At 43.0% G+C, this 17,624-nt stretch overlaps 1 protein-coding gene across 8 annotated transcripts in view; it reads left to right on the top strand.

Annotated features, from left to right (window-relative positions):
- The window catches only part of eps8a (EGFR pathway substrate 8a, signaling adaptor), a 29,591-nt gene extending 12,338 nt beyond the window's left edge, over positions 1-17,253 (top strand). For 2 of the 8 annotated variants that reach the window (XM_084910257.1, XM_084910258.1), the window contains exons 4-23: positions 1,025-1,092; positions 1,301-1,462; positions 1,638-1,787; positions 2,081-2,163; positions 2,244-2,380; positions 2,838-2,908; positions 3,221-3,347; positions 3,673-3,761; positions 3,994-4,068; positions 4,457-4,605; positions 4,681-4,864; positions 4,957-5,087; positions 6,339-6,450; positions 6,845-6,985; positions 7,079-7,114; positions 8,449-8,472; positions 9,157-9,415; positions 9,652-9,835; positions 10,285-10,417; positions 14,979-17,253. In XM_084910257.1, coding sequence (XP_084766383.1) covers positions 1,025-1,092; positions 1,301-1,462; positions 1,638-1,787; positions 2,081-2,163; positions 2,244-2,380; positions 2,838-2,908; positions 3,221-3,347; positions 3,673-3,761; positions 3,994-4,068; positions 4,457-4,605; positions 4,681-4,864; positions 4,957-5,087; positions 6,339-6,450; positions 6,845-6,985; positions 7,079-7,114; positions 8,449-8,472; positions 9,157-9,415; positions 9,652-9,835; positions 10,285-10,417; positions 14,979-15,089 — 2,426 coding nt within the window. In that variant the 3' untranslated portion in view covers positions 15,090-17,253. Of the gene's footprint in view, positions 1-1,024; positions 1,093-1,300; positions 1,463-1,637; positions 1,788-2,080; positions 2,164-2,243; positions 2,381-2,837; positions 2,909-3,220; positions 3,348-3,672; positions 3,762-3,993; positions 4,069-4,456; positions 4,606-4,680; positions 4,865-4,956; positions 5,088-6,338; positions 6,451-6,844; positions 6,986-7,078; positions 7,115-8,448; positions 8,473-9,156; positions 9,416-9,651; positions 9,836-10,284; positions 10,418-12,020; positions 14,875-14,978 lie in introns of those variants that run through there. The other 6 variants (XM_084910262.1, XM_084910259.1, XM_084910263.1 and 3 more) reach the window with 6 other exon arrangements.
- The last annotated feature ends 371 nt before the right edge of the window (positions 17,254-17,624 follow it).

The raw sequence follows: 17,624 nt of genomic DNA, 5'->3' as shown, positions 1-17,624 counted from the left end.
TGTCAGTCGCCCAGGGGCTGTTTGGAGTTGCTGCCCATGTCCGAGGAGGCTTCAGGTCACCAAAGAGACGTCAGCACTGTGTTTGATCATGTAACCAAGATTAAACAACGGTTTTGATCACATAGGTCACTTTAACATTTCCTGGGACCAATGAAGGAATGGCGTCCCTCACAGTCTCAACAAACCCAGTTAGCCCCGCCCCCTAACCTGCAGGAAGTCCAAAACGCACACACACAGCTGGACTTTAAGGCAAAACTTTCATGTCATCCCTCCTCCGTGTGTGGACAGGAAATTTATTCAAGTGAAGAAGAAGCTCCAGCCTGAGCTCAGGTCGTTCCTCTGTGATGAGAGCTGAAGGATTCAATGCTGTTTTTGTTTTCACACAAATAAAAACCAAACGTCCTGGCGCTTGGTGGAGAGGAGCATCATGGGCAATCTGTGAACCCGTTACCTGTTGGTGCACATGTGGATGAGTTTGTTTAAAAACTGAAACGACACATGGACTCTAGCAAGGACATTGCTGTTGGCTGTTGTTCTGCCGCTTTGCCGCTGATTTGTGAGCAGCTGTGTGCTGATGTTTGCCGGTCCTCCTGCCGGGTGGAGATAATGGTGACGATGCAGATTTGGCTCTTATCTGCGGCTCTCAGCAGCCTCTTTGTTCCCATCACAGCTGATAACATCTGTCACCTCCTTCCGGAGGGGCTCTGAAGCGTCTGAATTACTGACGTCCTCCTGCAAACACCACCTTTAATCCATCACATGTCCAGGTTCACTCTTCTTCTCTGCTTAATTCAGAGCATCGTCATGTGTGGTGCTTTAGTGTCACTTGTAGGTCATTGGAGCAGCATAAAACCATCTTCTCATTACAGTTTCCTCAAGCCTTCTCTGAGTCCATAAAATCAAAGCTAATTTCCAGCTTCAGTCATGAAATATGAACACAGTCAGCTTCCCAGGGGGACTTTAGGGAGACATAAACATGATATTCATAAGAGTTTTTTTTTTTTTTTTCTGTTCTTTTTAACAGAACAAAGGAAACATTACACCAAAACCAGCATCAACAGCCTGACAGACACATCGCAGTATCATGTGGAGGTTGGTGCTCACGCCTGCTCCTCTTGCCTTGCATTTTATCAAACCAAACGTGTTCAAATTTAAGGTTTTCACATACAAACTGACCAAAAATCACCACTTTAATTATAAAAAAACATAAGCTGTTTTGTTTGTGACTGTGATCGCTTGAATCTCCTGATGTCCTGCTGACGTTCAGTTTCCTGCCGTTACTCTAAATCTGTCTGTTCAGCATCTGACCACGTTTGTGCTGGACCGCAAAGACGGGATGATCACGGTGGATGACGGCATCAGACGCCTCCGTCTGCTCGATGCTAAAGGGAAGGTGTGGACACAGGAGATGCTGCTGCAGGTGGAGGAGAAGATGGTGAGCCTCATTGACTTAGGAACAAAGGTGAGGCTAAAAACAAGGATTTATTTTTGGCTTTGTTTTTTTTTTGGGGGGGGGTTGTTTGTTTGTTTGTTTTAATTACAAAAGGCAAAAAAAGAACACTGATTCTCAGTGTGTCCTCAGCTTTAAGCTCAGTGTGACCCACTCCGACTTTGACTTGTGGGTTTTTCTCCTTCAGAACGAGCTGGAGAACTTCCAGATTGGCTCGATCCAGCACTGCCAGGCCGTGATGAACGCCTGCAGCTACGACTCCATCCTGGCTCTGATCTGCAAAGAGCCGGGTCAGGCCAAACCCGATCTCCACCTGTTCCAGTGCGACGAAATCAAAGTAAACAGCCTCTGATTGGGCAAGACACTAAGCTAGCCCTGAGGGCCAAAAGTCCTAAAACACTTTAAAGTTGACTTTACTGTGTGATGAAGGAGTTTGCTGTGAAACCTGTTTGCTGCTAATAAATGAAAAGTTAGATTAAAATTCAGCTTTGATGTAAACGGCAAAGGACTGAGGGCAGAGCCCTGTGGGACTCCAACAATACCGACCTGTTCGGACAGAGTCAGATGTCACGTTATAAATGTGTTTCATCCTGATGAACAACTTAATGATCTATGTTCTTTCTCTAATAGGCGAATCTGATCCAAGCTGACATAGAAAGTGCCATGATGGATGCCAAAGGAAGCAAAGTGAAAAAACGGCCGGAGACCCTGAAGTAAGAGCTGAGACACTCTGAGGGTTACTAAGCCCAGTTTCTCATCCTAGAAGCTGATTGGCTGATCTGTCTGTCTGCAGGATGATCCTGAAGAGCGATGGCATTATCCCCCCTCCCCCTTCCGCTCCTGCCCCCCAGCCGCCACCGTCACCTGATCTGGTGGACGTAAAAAGTCGTGCAGCAGCCTGGTCGGCATGGACCAATGAGCAGTATGAGGGTGAGTTATGTCACTTGCTAGAAGCCCCAGTCACCTGCGGTTCAAACCTTCTGGTTGTGAGGGGCAGCCAGTCAGAAGAAATTTGGGTTAAAGTGGGAGGAGTTTAAGCGGCTTGTTTCGCAGAGTATTTGGGATTATCTCTGACCAGCTGCTTCAAGCTCACATGGGTTTTGTTTTTGTTTTGTTCTTTTGTTTTCTTTTTGATAGTGAAAGCAACAAATACTGAGATTTTATTTTATTTTTTTAATACAAAGGCTGCAGGTAAAGTTTATTCAGATGAATCATTCTGCTTCTTATTTCTTTGAGGATTTACTGTGATGTGACTCTGTGTGGGACTGATATGGGCGATAGGACGTAGTAATAAAAATGTCTGTGTTGGTTTTCAGTCACACTTTAATGTTTTCTCATGAATCGGGTGTTACGTTTTCCTCACACATGTGCTTTCTCCCTTCTGCAGCAGACGATAGACGGCTGTCGCAGGACAATGGGCCGGTGGAGATGACGGCAGCTCGCGTAGATCGCGATGTGGTGAGTGTCCCATGTGTGGGTGGGGTTTCAAGGCTGATCTGAGAGCAGCTGGAGGAGCTAAACTTGAATCTGAGGTCGGGTTGTGGCACAATAGAAGATTTAAGCCGATTGAAGAAGGCTGCTTCATTCAAGCATAATCAGAGTTTGGAAGCTTTGGAGAGCAAATCTGCTTACATAAGGGAGCTGAGAACGTTGAACGCTGCGCTGTTGTTCAGGTTTAATCATTAAATAACGCATACAGGAAACCTGCAAGCCACCGTGAAGGTGAATCAAACATTAAAAGATCCTGAGCACAGCTTCTCCTTTTCGCAGCAAATCCTGAACCACATCCTGGACGACATTGAGTTTTTCGTCACCAAACTTCAGAAGGCTGCCGAGGCCTTCGGTGAGCTCTCCAAGAGGAAGAAGAACAAGAAGGGCAAGAAGAAAAGCCCCGGAGGTGAGAAGGCAGCAGAGCCTCACCAATCAAAATATGCAGTAAAAGTGCTGTTACTACAATACAGTACTGTCCACACAGACAGATCCTGCTGAAACCAGAGTGAGGGATGTGCTGATCAGAGATCAGCTGTTTCCCATCAGGCTGCTTCAGATTTCTGAATCACTGCATCCCTCAACAATACATTTATTGATTTATTTCCAAACTGTTTTAATAAATTGGTGTGAGTGACAGGAACACCTATCCTTCCTCCCTTCCTCTGAGTCATGTGACCTGTGACTGACCTCAGTTAAACAAACTGACCTCTGTCATGTTCTGTGTCCACCAGAGGGCGTCCTGACGCTGCGCTCCAAACCTCCGAGCGAAGACGAGTTTGTCGACTGTCTGCAAAAGTTCAAGCATGCCTTCAACCAGCTGGTACCTCCTACCTCCTCTTTCTCTTCCTCCTCCTCCCCTTCCCTCCTCCTCCCTCCCTCCTCTCACAGTTTATTTGCTGATATAAAACTCGCTGATCATAAATTAATCTTTTGTCCGTGTTTTCTCTTGCGCAGGTTAAATGTATTGATTATTTATTGTCAGACTGACTGAATAGTTTCGTTGGTGATGAACCTGCTTCTTGCCTCATGAGCTCTCTGTGCTCCGTCTGCAGGGGAAGCTGAAGGACCACATCCAGAACCCGAGCGCCGTGGAGCTGGTCCACTTCCTGTTCACGCCACTAAAGATGGTAAGTCACCGTTAGCGCCTCACACAGCTACTTCCTGTATGTGCTCTGACTTCAGGCATGGAGCTGGAATAAACCCTTAAGAACTAAAGAAAGATAGAGGCTCCACCTATCATCCATCCATTCATCCTTTAGCTGAGAGGCAGAATCTCTCCTCCCATCAAACCCCTGACATGGAGGAGGAGCAAACATCAGTGTGATGGCTGGTCCACAAACACCGTCACATATCACAACTGCTGCTCCAACCTTGAATCTCAGGTTCCACTCTCAGTTCCACCCTCAGACCTTCAGGTGGAACACCAGAGCAGCTACACCTAAGACAACCCCAAACAGTGTTGTAAATGTAAGTAAAAAGTTTTTATTGTCACACCCTCCTCCTCCTTCCGCTCAGGTGATCCAGGCTTCGGGCAGCGTTGATCTGGCTCGTAGCGTTGTCGTTCCTCTGCTGACCAGAGACGCCATCGACTTCCTTCACGCCTCGGGGACGGCAGAGGAGAGACACTTGTGGGTTGCCCTGGGAGACGGATGGACAAAGAGCAGGTCAGACAGGAAGTAACCGATGGATCAGTCGACTGATTTGATTGGTTGATTGATTAACATCTTTGTCTCCTAAAGGCTGGAGTGGCCAAAGGACCACTACTTCCCGCCGTGTGTTCTGAGGTTTCGTGATGGTTGGCAGCCACCTGCGTTGCCGGCGACAACCCCGAGTCGTGAGCAGGAGCTCGCTCAGCTTGCCGAAAGCCTCGCCAACACCAACCTGCAAAGACCGGAGGACTCAAGGCCGTGGGTGGCTCAGGAGGTAAGGGGCGGGACGTGAAAGTGGCTCTGAGTTAAGCTTGTCTCTCGCTGACGCGGTACTCACTCGTGGTGTGATTTCTGTTTCTGCTGCAGGTGGCGCTGCAGAGGTTCCCCCCTGCTGACGGGTATGCCTTCACCAACACCTCCTACAAACGCATGCAGATCCTGGATCAGGACACGGCCGTGGCTGCTTTCAAACACGCCGCCAGCCGCCATGTAGACCGGTAACTGCAGGTCACATGACGCCCTGGAGAACTGATCCCACTGCTGTGCTTGCTCTGCTCTACGGAGGCCTGGGAGGGGCAAAATCAATACAGCAGAATAAAGAAAAATCACACAACAATCAACAATGATTAGATGAAATAAAAACAAAATTTATGAAAAAATGAACTAAAGAAAAGAGGAAGTTCAAACATGAGCGAATAAAGAAAACAGTAAATAGAAATTCATTATAAAAATTCAAATGAAAATATTTCAAAAGTAATAAAAGGTTAAACAACTACGTATGTAAACAAAGAAAATATAACAAACCAGAATTAAGAAAAAATTCAATCTAATTTTCCTTTTTTTTCTTCTTCATCAACATCATAACAATAATAATTATTATTCAAATATTTATGCATGCTAAAATAGAATAAATAAAAAGATTTCATAATAAATGAATATAAATATACTAGCGCTGTCGGCGTTAATCTCGTTACAGTTAACGCCATAACCGCATTAACGCAGCAAATCTCCGTTAGCGAGTTAACGCGGATCGCCCCATGCAAGGGGCTTCACGGCGCTAATGCATTAACGAGCGAACCGTGCTAACGTGTTAACGAGCCATCCGCATTAACGCGTTAACGAACTAATCGCACTAACGCATTGATTCTATGCAGCCCTCGCACGGGGCGATCCGCGTTAATGAGCTAACGTAGATTTGCCGCATTAATGCAGTTATGGCGTAAATGTTTTGAAAATAATACATGCATTAATGAAGTGTTACTGAATGTGACTCAGTTTAATTATCAACGTCAGAACATTTCATTTATATTTGAATATAAAACAGAGGTGAGGAAATATAATCATTGATCAGTAAACTTTAATCAGCTAAAATATTGATAAATCTTCTGTCACTTCCTGTTTGTCCTCCTGCTGCTGATTGGTTTTTGTGTTGCTGGTTTTCTTCTTCGCTCGCTATGATCTTTGTCTTCTTCTGGCTGACGCTCCTCTGATCTGTCGGTGGGACATTTCTCCACGGCTGCAGCCGTTTAGTTTATGTCATCGCATTTTTACGATGTTCAGCAGCGTCATGGCGTCAGATCCAAACCGATCAGACTCTTAAAGTGAGAAGAGGTTTTTGTTTGACCTGATGTTCCTCCTCAGAGACTGATCTACCTTTAAAGTTCGGTGTTTGGACACGTGGAGCTGCTGTGCTGCTTCGGGTCCTCTTTCTTTTTCCGACTGAAATCTTCCTTGTTGGTGTGTTTCAGAGGCTTCGACGCTGATGGCAGAGGGCAGCCCAAAATGTTTGCCAAATCGAAGTACGACTTTGTGGGGAGGAACAACACAGAGCTGTCGGTGTTTAAAGACGAGGTGGTTGAGGTAATCGTGTTAGTTTTCTTCTGCTCGTGGTTTATTCCTGGACTCTGAGTAGCTTTGCATGATTCACAGTTCAGAATAATCCTCATGTAGCTGATACTAGACCTTAGTGTGGCCCCTCCTCTCTGAAAGTGCCTTCCCCTAAAAACAGGTCTCTTCTGATTGGGTGGAGAAGGTTTTAACAGCTGGTAGGTGGGGCTTCTGTGTCTAAGATGACATCAAAGCGATCCAAGAGTATAAAAAACTGAGATAAACTGAGTGTTCAGAACTTTAATGTGTAGACACTGACTTCATGTCATATTAAACATGCCCATCTCTATGGGAACAGAAAATACGCAGCAGGAAGTGAGGAGGAGGGGGAGACTGAGTGAAGTAATCCCTGACTCTTGCCTGGCAGGTGCTGGACGACAGGAAGCAGTGGTGGAAGGTTCGTAACGGCTGCAGTGCTACGGGCTACGTGCCAAACAACATCCTGGAGATCACCAAAGCGGTGGACATGACCAGCCGAGGAGAGCCCATCTACAGCCACACCGTCCAGGTAACGCACGCTCTGACGCTCACCGCAGCGGCTCACTTCCTGTCCCATCTCAGTCACCTCAATTCATGTTCTGTCTTTATGATCAATCATCAGCTTATGATGCCAAGGAGGGAGTTTGAGTTGTTCAAGGTAGGACGAGCTGGGTGTGTGTTTCTAGCTCGCTGTAGTTTCCACTTCCTGCGTTTGATTTGCTGTGATCTTAAAGGGACAGTGTCACGTTTGAGCGAATCTGGTTACCTTTAAATTATAAAATGACTCTCAGCTGAGAGAGAGATTAAAGCTGTTTTTCCTCTCAGTCCTTAAAAGTCAGTCCTGTGGACTGGACCAGGAGTACCCAGAGCTCCGTCATAGCGCCAAGGACATTTTACTTATTGTTCTAATATCTACTACTACTTGTTGTTGTTATTATTACTTTCTAAAAATGACCCGTGATGGGTGAAATCTGCGAAGTAGCCAACTTTATATTTTACAATTATTATAGATGTTTTAAGGCTGTAAAACCCCTCACTACACACTTTATACACTTTTCTCAGACAGGCATGAACATTTTCACACTCTTCTCTCTTGTTTAAACACTCTCAAAGTTCAAACCTTCGTAGAAAAATAAGTCCAGTATTATAGAATGAAACCAAAGGCACCCATGGTTGCCTCTGACGGTACAAAACGTTTTGTTGACATTGTTGTGTTTGTTGGGGAGAAAACATACAATACAGCACTCCAGATCACACTGCTAGCAATCGAAGATTTGAAAATTTGTAAATTTGACATGCTGAACGCGTTCTGTATTGTACAGGAGACACGGCACAAGATTGATTGGTCTACAGTCAATCATTGTCAATCAGGACGCAGAACACAATGCGCTGTTAAAAAAAGAAAAAAGAATGCAAAATTGCACAAAAAAAATAAATCTGCAAAACAGCGAGTTTTCACCGCTGTTTTGCATTTGAACCCCATTATAGCGAGGGACCACTGTATTATTATTATTATTATTATTATTATTATTTATAGTATAATATGAAATGTTGCTAATACATTTTTAATTCTTAACAATTACACATTTATTCAGTTTATTTTTTACTTATATTCTAAAAGGGTAAACGTGCTGATCTTTAAAGGTGGAATTTCTGTGGTTTAACGGATTGCAATTGTGATGGATTATCTTTAATACTTTACTTCCTGTGGAGGTTTTCAGTGTAAAATGCCAAAGCCGACAGAAACTCAGTGACGTTTTTCTTCGGTTCTTCGTGGCGCTGCTGTAGATCGCTGAATAAACATTTACTGTTGGTGCCGCTGTTGTCTGAGCAAGGCTAAAATAAAGCAGTGGGCTGTCCCTTTAAGAGGTTTTCTAGGTTCAGGTCAGTGACCAGTAGTGGCTCCTCACAGACCCTGGGTCAGTTTGCAGTGAGTTACACATGTTGATTCATCGTCTCATCGCCATCATCTGTCTCATTTCTTGTTGGCAGCAATTACTGGGAGAGCTTAACGAGGTAAACGCCACTGAGACTCTGATTGTTGCTGTTTCGAGGGAAGCACTCTGCTCGCCTCCAGCTCTGAACAGACTCCACCGCTTTAGATATTTCAAAGATCAAAACAGTTTTTCTTCGTTCAGAGGTGTCTCGTCATTAATCCAGGTCCTTTTTACACCACCTGAAGTTCCAGCAGAGGGTCAAAAAACCCTGACTGCAGGAAGCCTAAACCCTGACCCTGAAAAATCTGACTTATGAGAAAGTTGAGGCTGTGCTTTAAAAGGTTTTAAAAGCTGCTGCAGATACTGGTGGCTTAAAATTACCTGAAGGGCTTGACCAATCAGGAATATTCAGCGCTGCAAGCCCCTCCCCCAAAGTTGACCCGATGGCGTGTGGAAAATGATTCATTGCGAGCTCAATTTAAAGTTCCTGAGATAGAAATCCAATTTATTTTATACAGACAGCTGAAAACAATATGTGCTGCCCCTCTGCAGGCTTCCAGGAGTCGGCCAATAAGAAGAAAGCAGGCTTTTAGGGAGGAGCTGCAGCTAAGGCGCCGAATAAGATAAATGAGGATTATTTTGAACTGTGAATCATGCAAAGCTGCTCTTGAGGAGTCATGAGTAAAACATGGAGCTGGAGATGAACAGACATGCTCACCTGTACATTCAACTGTACATTGAAAAACTCATCTGTATCCTGCAGAAACAGACCACAAGGACAGAGTTTGTCCCCAGCAAACCCGTTGCCACGCCAATGCCCCCAGCCCCCGCACCGGTTCCTCCTGCTCCCGCCCCCGCCAGGGTCCCCACGCCGCCACTGCCTCCTCCGGCCGCCGAGCCCACAAAGCTGGCCGCCGGCAGCAGCACAGTCAGCCGACAGAACAGCAACGCGTCCAGCGACATGGGCAGTGTCGCCATGAGGGAGCAAAACAGCCAGAAACCTGCTGTTGCCGCTGCCAGCCGTAAGTCCAGAAACACCTGCTGATCCAGCTGTTCAGCCCCAACACCTGTTTAAAAACTCTATGAAAAACACAAACAATCCCATCCTTTTTAAATAAAGTTCAGGAAATCAAACCGTGATCAGTTTGAATACTTTTAATATTCAGACTTGCTGAATAAATGTTTCTACTTAAAGAATCCAGACCGTCAGAGGCAGGTGACGTGGTACAGGTAACCCTGTTTGTGTTTCTGTCCGTAGGAAGGAAGTCGAACATGGAGGAGGTCCAGGACGAGCTGATGCACAGGCTGACACTCGGTCGCAGCGCCCAGAAGAAGTTTCAGGGTCCCGCCCGCAGTGGCAGCACGCCGTCGGTCAGCATCACGTACGACTCGACACCAGAAGAAGTCAAAGCGTGGTTGGAGGCCAAAGGCTTCAGCCCCGTGTAAGTCTGCTGCTTTAACCCGCACTGACCCACACGCTCAGTTGATCCTAAAGTTTAAACCTGTGTTTAGAGTAGGAAGGAAACCAGAAAAACACAAACTGGACTCAAGTCTGAGAGTCAAGTCTGAATGTGACCAATCGGGCATGATCCTGACAGTCATGTGACTAAAATGTTTGGATTTATGACCAAGAACAGGAAACGTTCACTTCTGGATGCTTTAATGACAGTTTTTCAAAGTAAAATAATCCACAGTGTGACTTTCATGCTTCAAAGCGGGTCATATAAATAAAATGATGTCATTTTCTTTACCCGTCATCATTTTTAACCATCTCATGATTGTAGTGTGAAACCACAAACTGTAAAAGGAAAGGGGGACATATTTGGAGAGGCTATAATGGTGTGTGTGTGTGTGTGTGTGTGTGTGTGTGTGTGTGTGTGCGTGTGCGCAGCACCATCACCAGCCTCGGCGTGCTCACTGGCGCTCAGCTCTTCTCGCTCAATAAGGAGGAGCTGAGGACTGTTTGTCCTGACGACGGCGCCCGAGTCTTCAGTCAGGTCACCGTGCAGAAGGCGGCGCTCGAGGTGGGTGTCACTGCTCAGACCCGACGTCACCATCAGATTTATTCCTATTCATTATAATCAGTCTTATTTTAAGTAAAGGAAGCAGAAACGTCAGTAACTGCAGGAAAGCAACAGAGACAGGAAGTCACTCTGAGTAAATGTGTGCAATATTAGTTATAAGTTTGTGTATTTAGAGAATGAGGCAGTCATAATGTAGGATATATTCTTATAAAACAGGAAGCATAATTTAAACGCTGAAGTTAAAATGGTCTTAGGTTTCATAATCTTTATATTTCACTAATCAGTTCATACTTATTTGAACAGTAATATTTTACACCCAATAAAATGAAAAGTTAGCCTGTGCTAATATCCTGAAAATACAGTCATGTTTATTATTATTATTATTATTATTATTATTATTTTAATTAATTGATGTATTTATTTTAATTTCACGTTCAGGACAAGATTTTTTTTTTTTTAAAACAAAACCGACTTTTTTTTTTTTTCTACTATTTTAAAAAGTCTGGGTAATTTTTATTTATTTATTTATTTTTTTAACATCACACCTTTTGGATTTTTCACTGAATATTTTGTGATTTTTATTTCAGCTTTTTGAAGAATAATAATTAGACTTTACACATTTTATTAAAAGGCTTTATCTTTTTCTTTAAGGACTAAAGGAGATGAACTGCAAATAGCTTAAGATTGCATTACAATAATAACTGTATTATACATCCATAATACTTTACAGAAGAGTCAGTCCCATGCATCCCATGAAGCCACAATATTTAACGAATAAAGTTTGAATATTAAAAGAATAAAACTGACAAACTACAACTTTAAGTTTCAAATAATCTAAAAATTAATTTTGACCTGTACTTCCTGCCTTTATTGAGTTTAAACAGCTTCCTTAGGGACATCCTCATCATGATTATGTTCTTAGATTAAAGGATCATTGATACAAACGTTCTGTATTAGGACAGATTAGTTTTCACAAATGAATCTTTGATGGTGAAATCGTGTTATTGTTCACTTTAGTGTCTGTCAGTGTGGTTTTATTACTGCATTTTATCAGATCGTGTTAGTTGAGGCAAAGCTTCCTGACAGCTGATTGGTTCATCAGACAAACACGTGCAGCAGGAAACGGAGACAAAACAAAATCTGAGTATCTGACATGTCAGCGCCGATTTAACTGATTACTGAAGTTAGTGAAAATGAAAGAGGGTTAACTCGCTGAGTTTGACCACCAGAGGGAGCCAACAGGCTGTTGGTGTTAACAGACAGATGAGGCTTGCTGAGGTGTATTATTATTATTATTATTATTATTATTATTATTATTAAAACGTTTTGTGCTGGAATACAAATCGGATCACTTCCTGTAATAAAATCTAAACTTCTTTGAAGGGAAGTGTATTATTTGTAGACAACAGCAGCACTTATGATCCTGATCTTGACGTTGTCAGATAATCTGAGGGGTCAGAGATTGTAATCTCTGTAATCTGTTTGCTGCCATGTGTTTGTGTCTGGAAGCTGGAGGCCTCTTCACGATCTTTTCTGTCTTTAAGCTTTCTGTCGCCAAACTCTGGCGAGGTCTGGTGTTCTGGTGTCTGTTTCCCACCTGCAGGTTTTCTTCTGAACCTCCTTTGATCTTCTGATTCTGTTACCACACTCATTAAAGGTATCGTGTTCATGTAAATGCAGCTTCATTCTGTTGGCCAGATTTAAGGAAACCGCATGAGATGGAGGACTCATGTGGTATTCAACAGGAGGTCCTCCATGACTCATGACAGAATTAAGATACTTAATGGGATTCAAGTAAACCCTTAATTTTATGTCCTCTTTGGGTACCAACATGTTCCAGTATCTGTTAGTACTAATTTTATTATGTTTTTTAAAACTTGGTCAGAAGATGTCAGGCTAATGCGAGACTTGTTCATCCTGGCGTGAGGCGCATGTTTGAGGGGTCTTAACTGGGACTTACCTGTCTTACTTTTGGATTGTTGGCCCTTGGGTTAGGGATCATGGTCAATAAACCACTTTAAGTTCAACAACAAAAATTGAATCAACATTTACCATTATTGTGTCTTGCTCTTCTTCTTGACTTGGCCTTGCTGGTCTTGATGTGGCCATAGGTTTGGGACTGTTGGCGATTTTTGGACAGGTTTTGAATTTAGATTGTTGGACTCCTGTTTCTCTTAATTAGTGACATGACTTAGAAGCCAAAAAGGCCCAAGATGCTGCAGCAACTGCTGCTTCTTTCAGACTTGTTGTTCTCAACTTAGGAATCCAAAGTATCCCAAGCTTAGGACTAGTTGGTCTTGATTTGGGGGGAACAAGTCTTAAACGAGTCTTAGTGCGTTAAACTTTTTTGAATTTGGATTGTTGATATTGGGGAGTTTTTCATCTAACAGAACTTTCCCATCAGCTCTCTTTACCTGGCCCTTTTGGATTTATAGTCTATAATTAGCCCACAGATGAAGACCAACATTGTTCGTATCGACACAGGACTCCAGACTAGTTTCTTTTCTCAGAATTCCCGAATCTGGCCATCAGAACGAGGCTCCAGATGTTTCATGTGTAGCAGCATTTTTAAGGTAGTCAGCATTAGGCTTCCTGCTGTGGCTGTGCACAAAGTCCTTCTTAAACTCCCTGAATGAAGCAGCTCCCGAACAATGCCCTTCCTGTTGACCTCTGACCCTCACCTGTTGCTAACTCACAGCCCCACACTCCCATAGAAACCTGGATGTGTAGTAATTTTCACCTTCTTTTGGTAAAATGTGTAAACACATTTTCCATGTACGGATCTGGGTTTCAGGACTTTCTCCAACACATCAATTGTTAGTTTTAGCTCATATTTTTATTTTTTAAACACATTTAATTTAGATTTAATATCTACTGTTGTTAGTTTGTCCTTTATAAAGAAAACAAACACTGAAAAGATTCAGATCAGCTGCTGAACCCACAATCTAGACATGGACCATGCTGAATGGTTTGAAATACCATCTTAGATAAGTAAAGTGGCGATATACCTGTGAAAGCACCTGTAATACTGAAGTGTCTGGTAAGTATAAATTAGCTGTCTGTGGTCCTGGATCAGTTTTTAAAACAGTTTTTTAAATAAAGTGACCAAAAAGTTTCAGATGTCAACCAAACACTTGCCTAAAATTGTTCAATCTGCCTGTAAGATCTTCTTCTGCACCTCTGGACCTTTTGCAAGCTCATTAAAGTAAAACTACATGTGAAAAAAACATTTTAGTTCACTAAATATGAAAATAGACTTTTGAAATAATAACAAAAAGGGAAAATAGTTTGAACTTATTAAACTAAAGTAAAAATAAAATTTTCTCCTTTGCTAATTTAGTATAACTGTTGTTACATGAGATGTGAATGTGACATTTGAGCTCTGAGGAGGACTCACAGGTCACAACAGGAAACATCTGGAAGAGGTCCAGAGGTGCACATGAGACGACGCTGAAGAGCAAACTGATTAAATTTCAGTGGCATGAGGGTTTTTCCTGTAATTGGCTGCTTCCTGTAATCTTTTTGATCACTTCTCGTACCTGAACACCTCAAGCTTCTTTCCACCTGCAGCTGGTTGCACAAATATCGGCACTTCGGCCTCAAACGCTATATTTTCTCCCTGCGGTGAACGAACTGCTCCAGATCATCTCATCTCTGGGAACACACAGACTCTGGTGTAGCAGGTGTTTGTGCCACCAGTTTCAGAAAATCCCGTTACCCAGCATGCTTCCTGACACCACACCGTAGACACATTCATCCACATGCTGTTTGCAGCTTGGCAGTCGCCAAAGGCTTCCCGAGGCTGAGTTTACACCAAACTGCAGCCAGCTGGCGCCGCTAGGCTCTGACCGACAGAAGATTGCACCTCGACGCGCCGAAAAAATCTTCTAAAGCGACTGCACTGACGCTCAGTAGATTTTACATTTATTGCTTGAAAAGCTCAGAGGTCGAGGGGAGACTTTCGGGGGCGCTCTAACGGGCTGAGGTGGTCCAGGAAAGCAGGAGCTTGTAGTTTGTCCAAGGTACCAGACCGATGTAGATAAAAGCTGTGGATAATTACCAAAATTCAAACGTAAGATCAGCTTGAAGAAAAAAAGTTTATAATTACATCGTAGTTTCTGACGGTTCAAGTTCATGGAGAATTTTTTTTTTTTTTTTAAAGAAAAAACGATTCATGGAAACGTGTCTTTAAAGTTGCGATGCTTCTGTTGATCTGCTTTACTGTAATTTCTTTTTTCCTTTCATTTCCTCAAATTTGCATTTTAATGTCAGAAGAGAACTTTTTTTTTTTTTTTTTTTTTTATGTTCTCTTAAATTTCCCTTTAACCCTGGATGGCCACCTGTAATCTGTGGAGAGGAACACTCTGTTTCAGTAAAGCTCAGCAAAAACAAAGTGGTTTTAGTGCGTGATTATTGGTGGAAAACTAAACTGCACTGAGTCAGGAAGGCTGTCTAAATGGGCTCGTCTCACGAGGCGGCGCTCGAGAGTTTCCCGAGATCAAATGTGCGTTTGTGTCCTGATGAGTGTTTGTTCATGTCTCTGTTTCGTCTGCGTCTCCAGAAGAGTGCAGGCTCCGAGCTGCAGGAGATCATGAGGAGGCGGCAGGAGAAACTGGCAGCCAGCACCTGTGATTCAGGGGTGGAGTCTTTCGATGAAGGCGGCGCCCACTGAGCTCCACCCAGCTCCTCCCCTTCCTTCCTCCCTCCCTCTTCCCTCCCTCTGCTGTACCTTATGCTTTTTTCAAACCGCAGCCTGCTGCTCTCTCAATCCTCAGGCGGCGGCCGACCGTGCGGAGTTCGTGGAGATCATGCGGCGTAGACAGGAACTCCTCAGCTCATCTCCATAGAAACAAACCGACCGCCCACCGGACTGCCCACACACACAATATTCTGCCATGTTTGCCTGGAGTTCACATGAACACTTTGGGGACTCGTTTAGTTGGTGAAAAGCTGTTCGCTCACCGTTTCCAAAGCAAAGCCTCGCAGTATTAACGTCAGTGCCGCGCCCGGTCCTCTCCGCTTCATCACTGCGGTCAGGTCACACATAGGAGCGTTTCATGATGTAATGATGTAAACACACTGCACTCTAAGAAGACTCGTGGAGCCGAGACATTCAGGATTTATGTCTTTTGAGTTAAGATTGTGGAAAAGGCTAAAAGCAAACAGGAAGTGCTGATCCTATGTTTTTATTTCCAAAGAGGGATTGACCCTGCACACGTGGATTATTCCCTCTGTGCCTGGGCACAGTGAGATCACGGAGAGGCTAAAACTGAGCCTGGTACTTTAGACATGCCTGACTGCTTGTTACAAAAATGAAATTCACTAAATGAATATTATTCTATCATCTATGCTAACAGACTGATAAATATACATTTAAATGTTTTTGAGAGAGTTATTTGATGGGATTTCATTTTCTCAGATTATTTTAAAACTAGAAGCAAAATGAAATGCACATAACTTTATAAAAATAACTTATGAAGAACATCTGTCACCAAGTGAGTGATCAGATTTCTTACAAGGAAATGATATTTGGTAATCAGCATTTTTGCACATGAATAAAAATGCTGTTGTTTTTCAGGCAGAGGTAACAACCAATGAAACAAGCCGAAGCAGCTGAGGTGTTTGTAATGGCTCAGATCTGAAAGTCTTTCTTTGACTTTGTTCTGAGGGTAAAAACACAAAATGAATGTAGTTGAACTCATCACGCCCCGTCCAAAGCAACAGGTAGCCTCATGTTTCTGTCTCATTGGTCATCTTACCTGTTCGAGCTGCAGGTGATGTGATGCCAGCGATTGCTGACTATATCCAGGTCGAGTAATTGTCATTACTATCAGCCTCCTCATGAAAGAAATGGGGGGGAAAAAATCTACAAATTGAACTCTGTATATTCTATCGAAAACCTGATGGAAAAGAAAAAATTTTACCCCAGAAAAATCTGCATTTTTGTTCTTCAGCTCCACAGAGTTGCATTCTGTCTGGATGAGCTCGAGTGCGCCCCCTGTGGGACAGGAAGTTCACAGGTTTAAGTTCACATTTTAAAGGTTACACGCACACATTCACATGGACTTGATTTTGAACTGGATCACAATAACGACTCACACTAAGGAGTCCAGACCTTTCACATTAAAGGTTGAAAAGGGTGTAATCTGTTTTCTTAAAAGGCTTTTAATGTGAAAAATCTGTCCTTTTTTGATCACTCTGAAAACCACCCAACCCAATCAGTGAGGTGACCATTGGGACTGAAGCGATGATGTGTTCTAACAGTCACGGGTGTGATGGTTCCCGCTGTGACTGGATTGGTTCGTGCTGGTCACGAGCACGCTCAGACATTATTTGAACACTGGCTATTGTTTGAGAATTTACCGCCAAAAATCAGCAACAGAAGATGTTCAGATCAGTGAGCAGTAAATAAAGTAAAAACATGCAGACTGTTTCTGTTTGTACAAGCAGCCTGAAAACACTGTAAATGAAAGATGTAAATGCTCATAGAAAAGAAAATGTACAGAAATGAGCCTGTACTCACTGTGGCATTGATTGTATTGATTTTGTTTCCACTTATGCACTTAATCTTCTGAAGGAAAGTTTTCTGTCTTTGTCTGAACTGTAGCACAGCACTGTAATACGAATAATGATTAAAGCAGAGTAGTTCAGTTTGTGGAGAATTGCTTGTTGCTAATGAGAGAACAGTAAAAGTGTATGTAGTGTAGTTTTACCCAAACAGATGTATAGAGGCCAATCAGGAGGAAAGGTTAGAGTTCATTTGTACGTGTATAGTTTTCTTCGTGCCTTTTCCACGTAAATCTGCTCATTCTGCAATAAAACATTTACTAAAAGCATTTTTTTAATGTCATCACGGAGCTTTTTTTTTTTCTTCTCTGTAATCTTCACGTCTGCTTCTGAGCCATCTTTCTTTCAGAGATTCATTTCACAGCAAAGTTCAAATTTTAAATTCATTCTTTATTTAAATACCGTATTTTTCAGACCATTAGGCGCACTGGATTAAGCGAAACGAAACAGTCAGATAAGTCAAACTTTACTCAACTCATTCTACTTGCTTCCTCCACTTCCGTTCCATTGATTCATTAATGATGAATTCTCTCGCAGCTGCTCTATTCCCGTGTTGTTGCAGTATATTAATGACTAACCTCGTATCTCAGTTCTTCTCCTGACTGAAGTTTGGTCAGTTTACAGCATCCTCCAATGCGAT

This window comes from Perissodus microlepis, chromosome 17 (genome assembly GCF_051167445.1).
Source record: "Perissodus microlepis isolate ML-2025 ecotype Zambia chromosome 17, ASM5116744v1, whole genome shotgun sequence".
Lineage (NCBI taxonomy): Eukaryota > Metazoa > Chordata > Actinopteri > Cichliformes > Cichlidae > Perissodus > Perissodus microlepis.
This window is presented reverse-complemented; position numbering and strand designations above follow the sequence as displayed.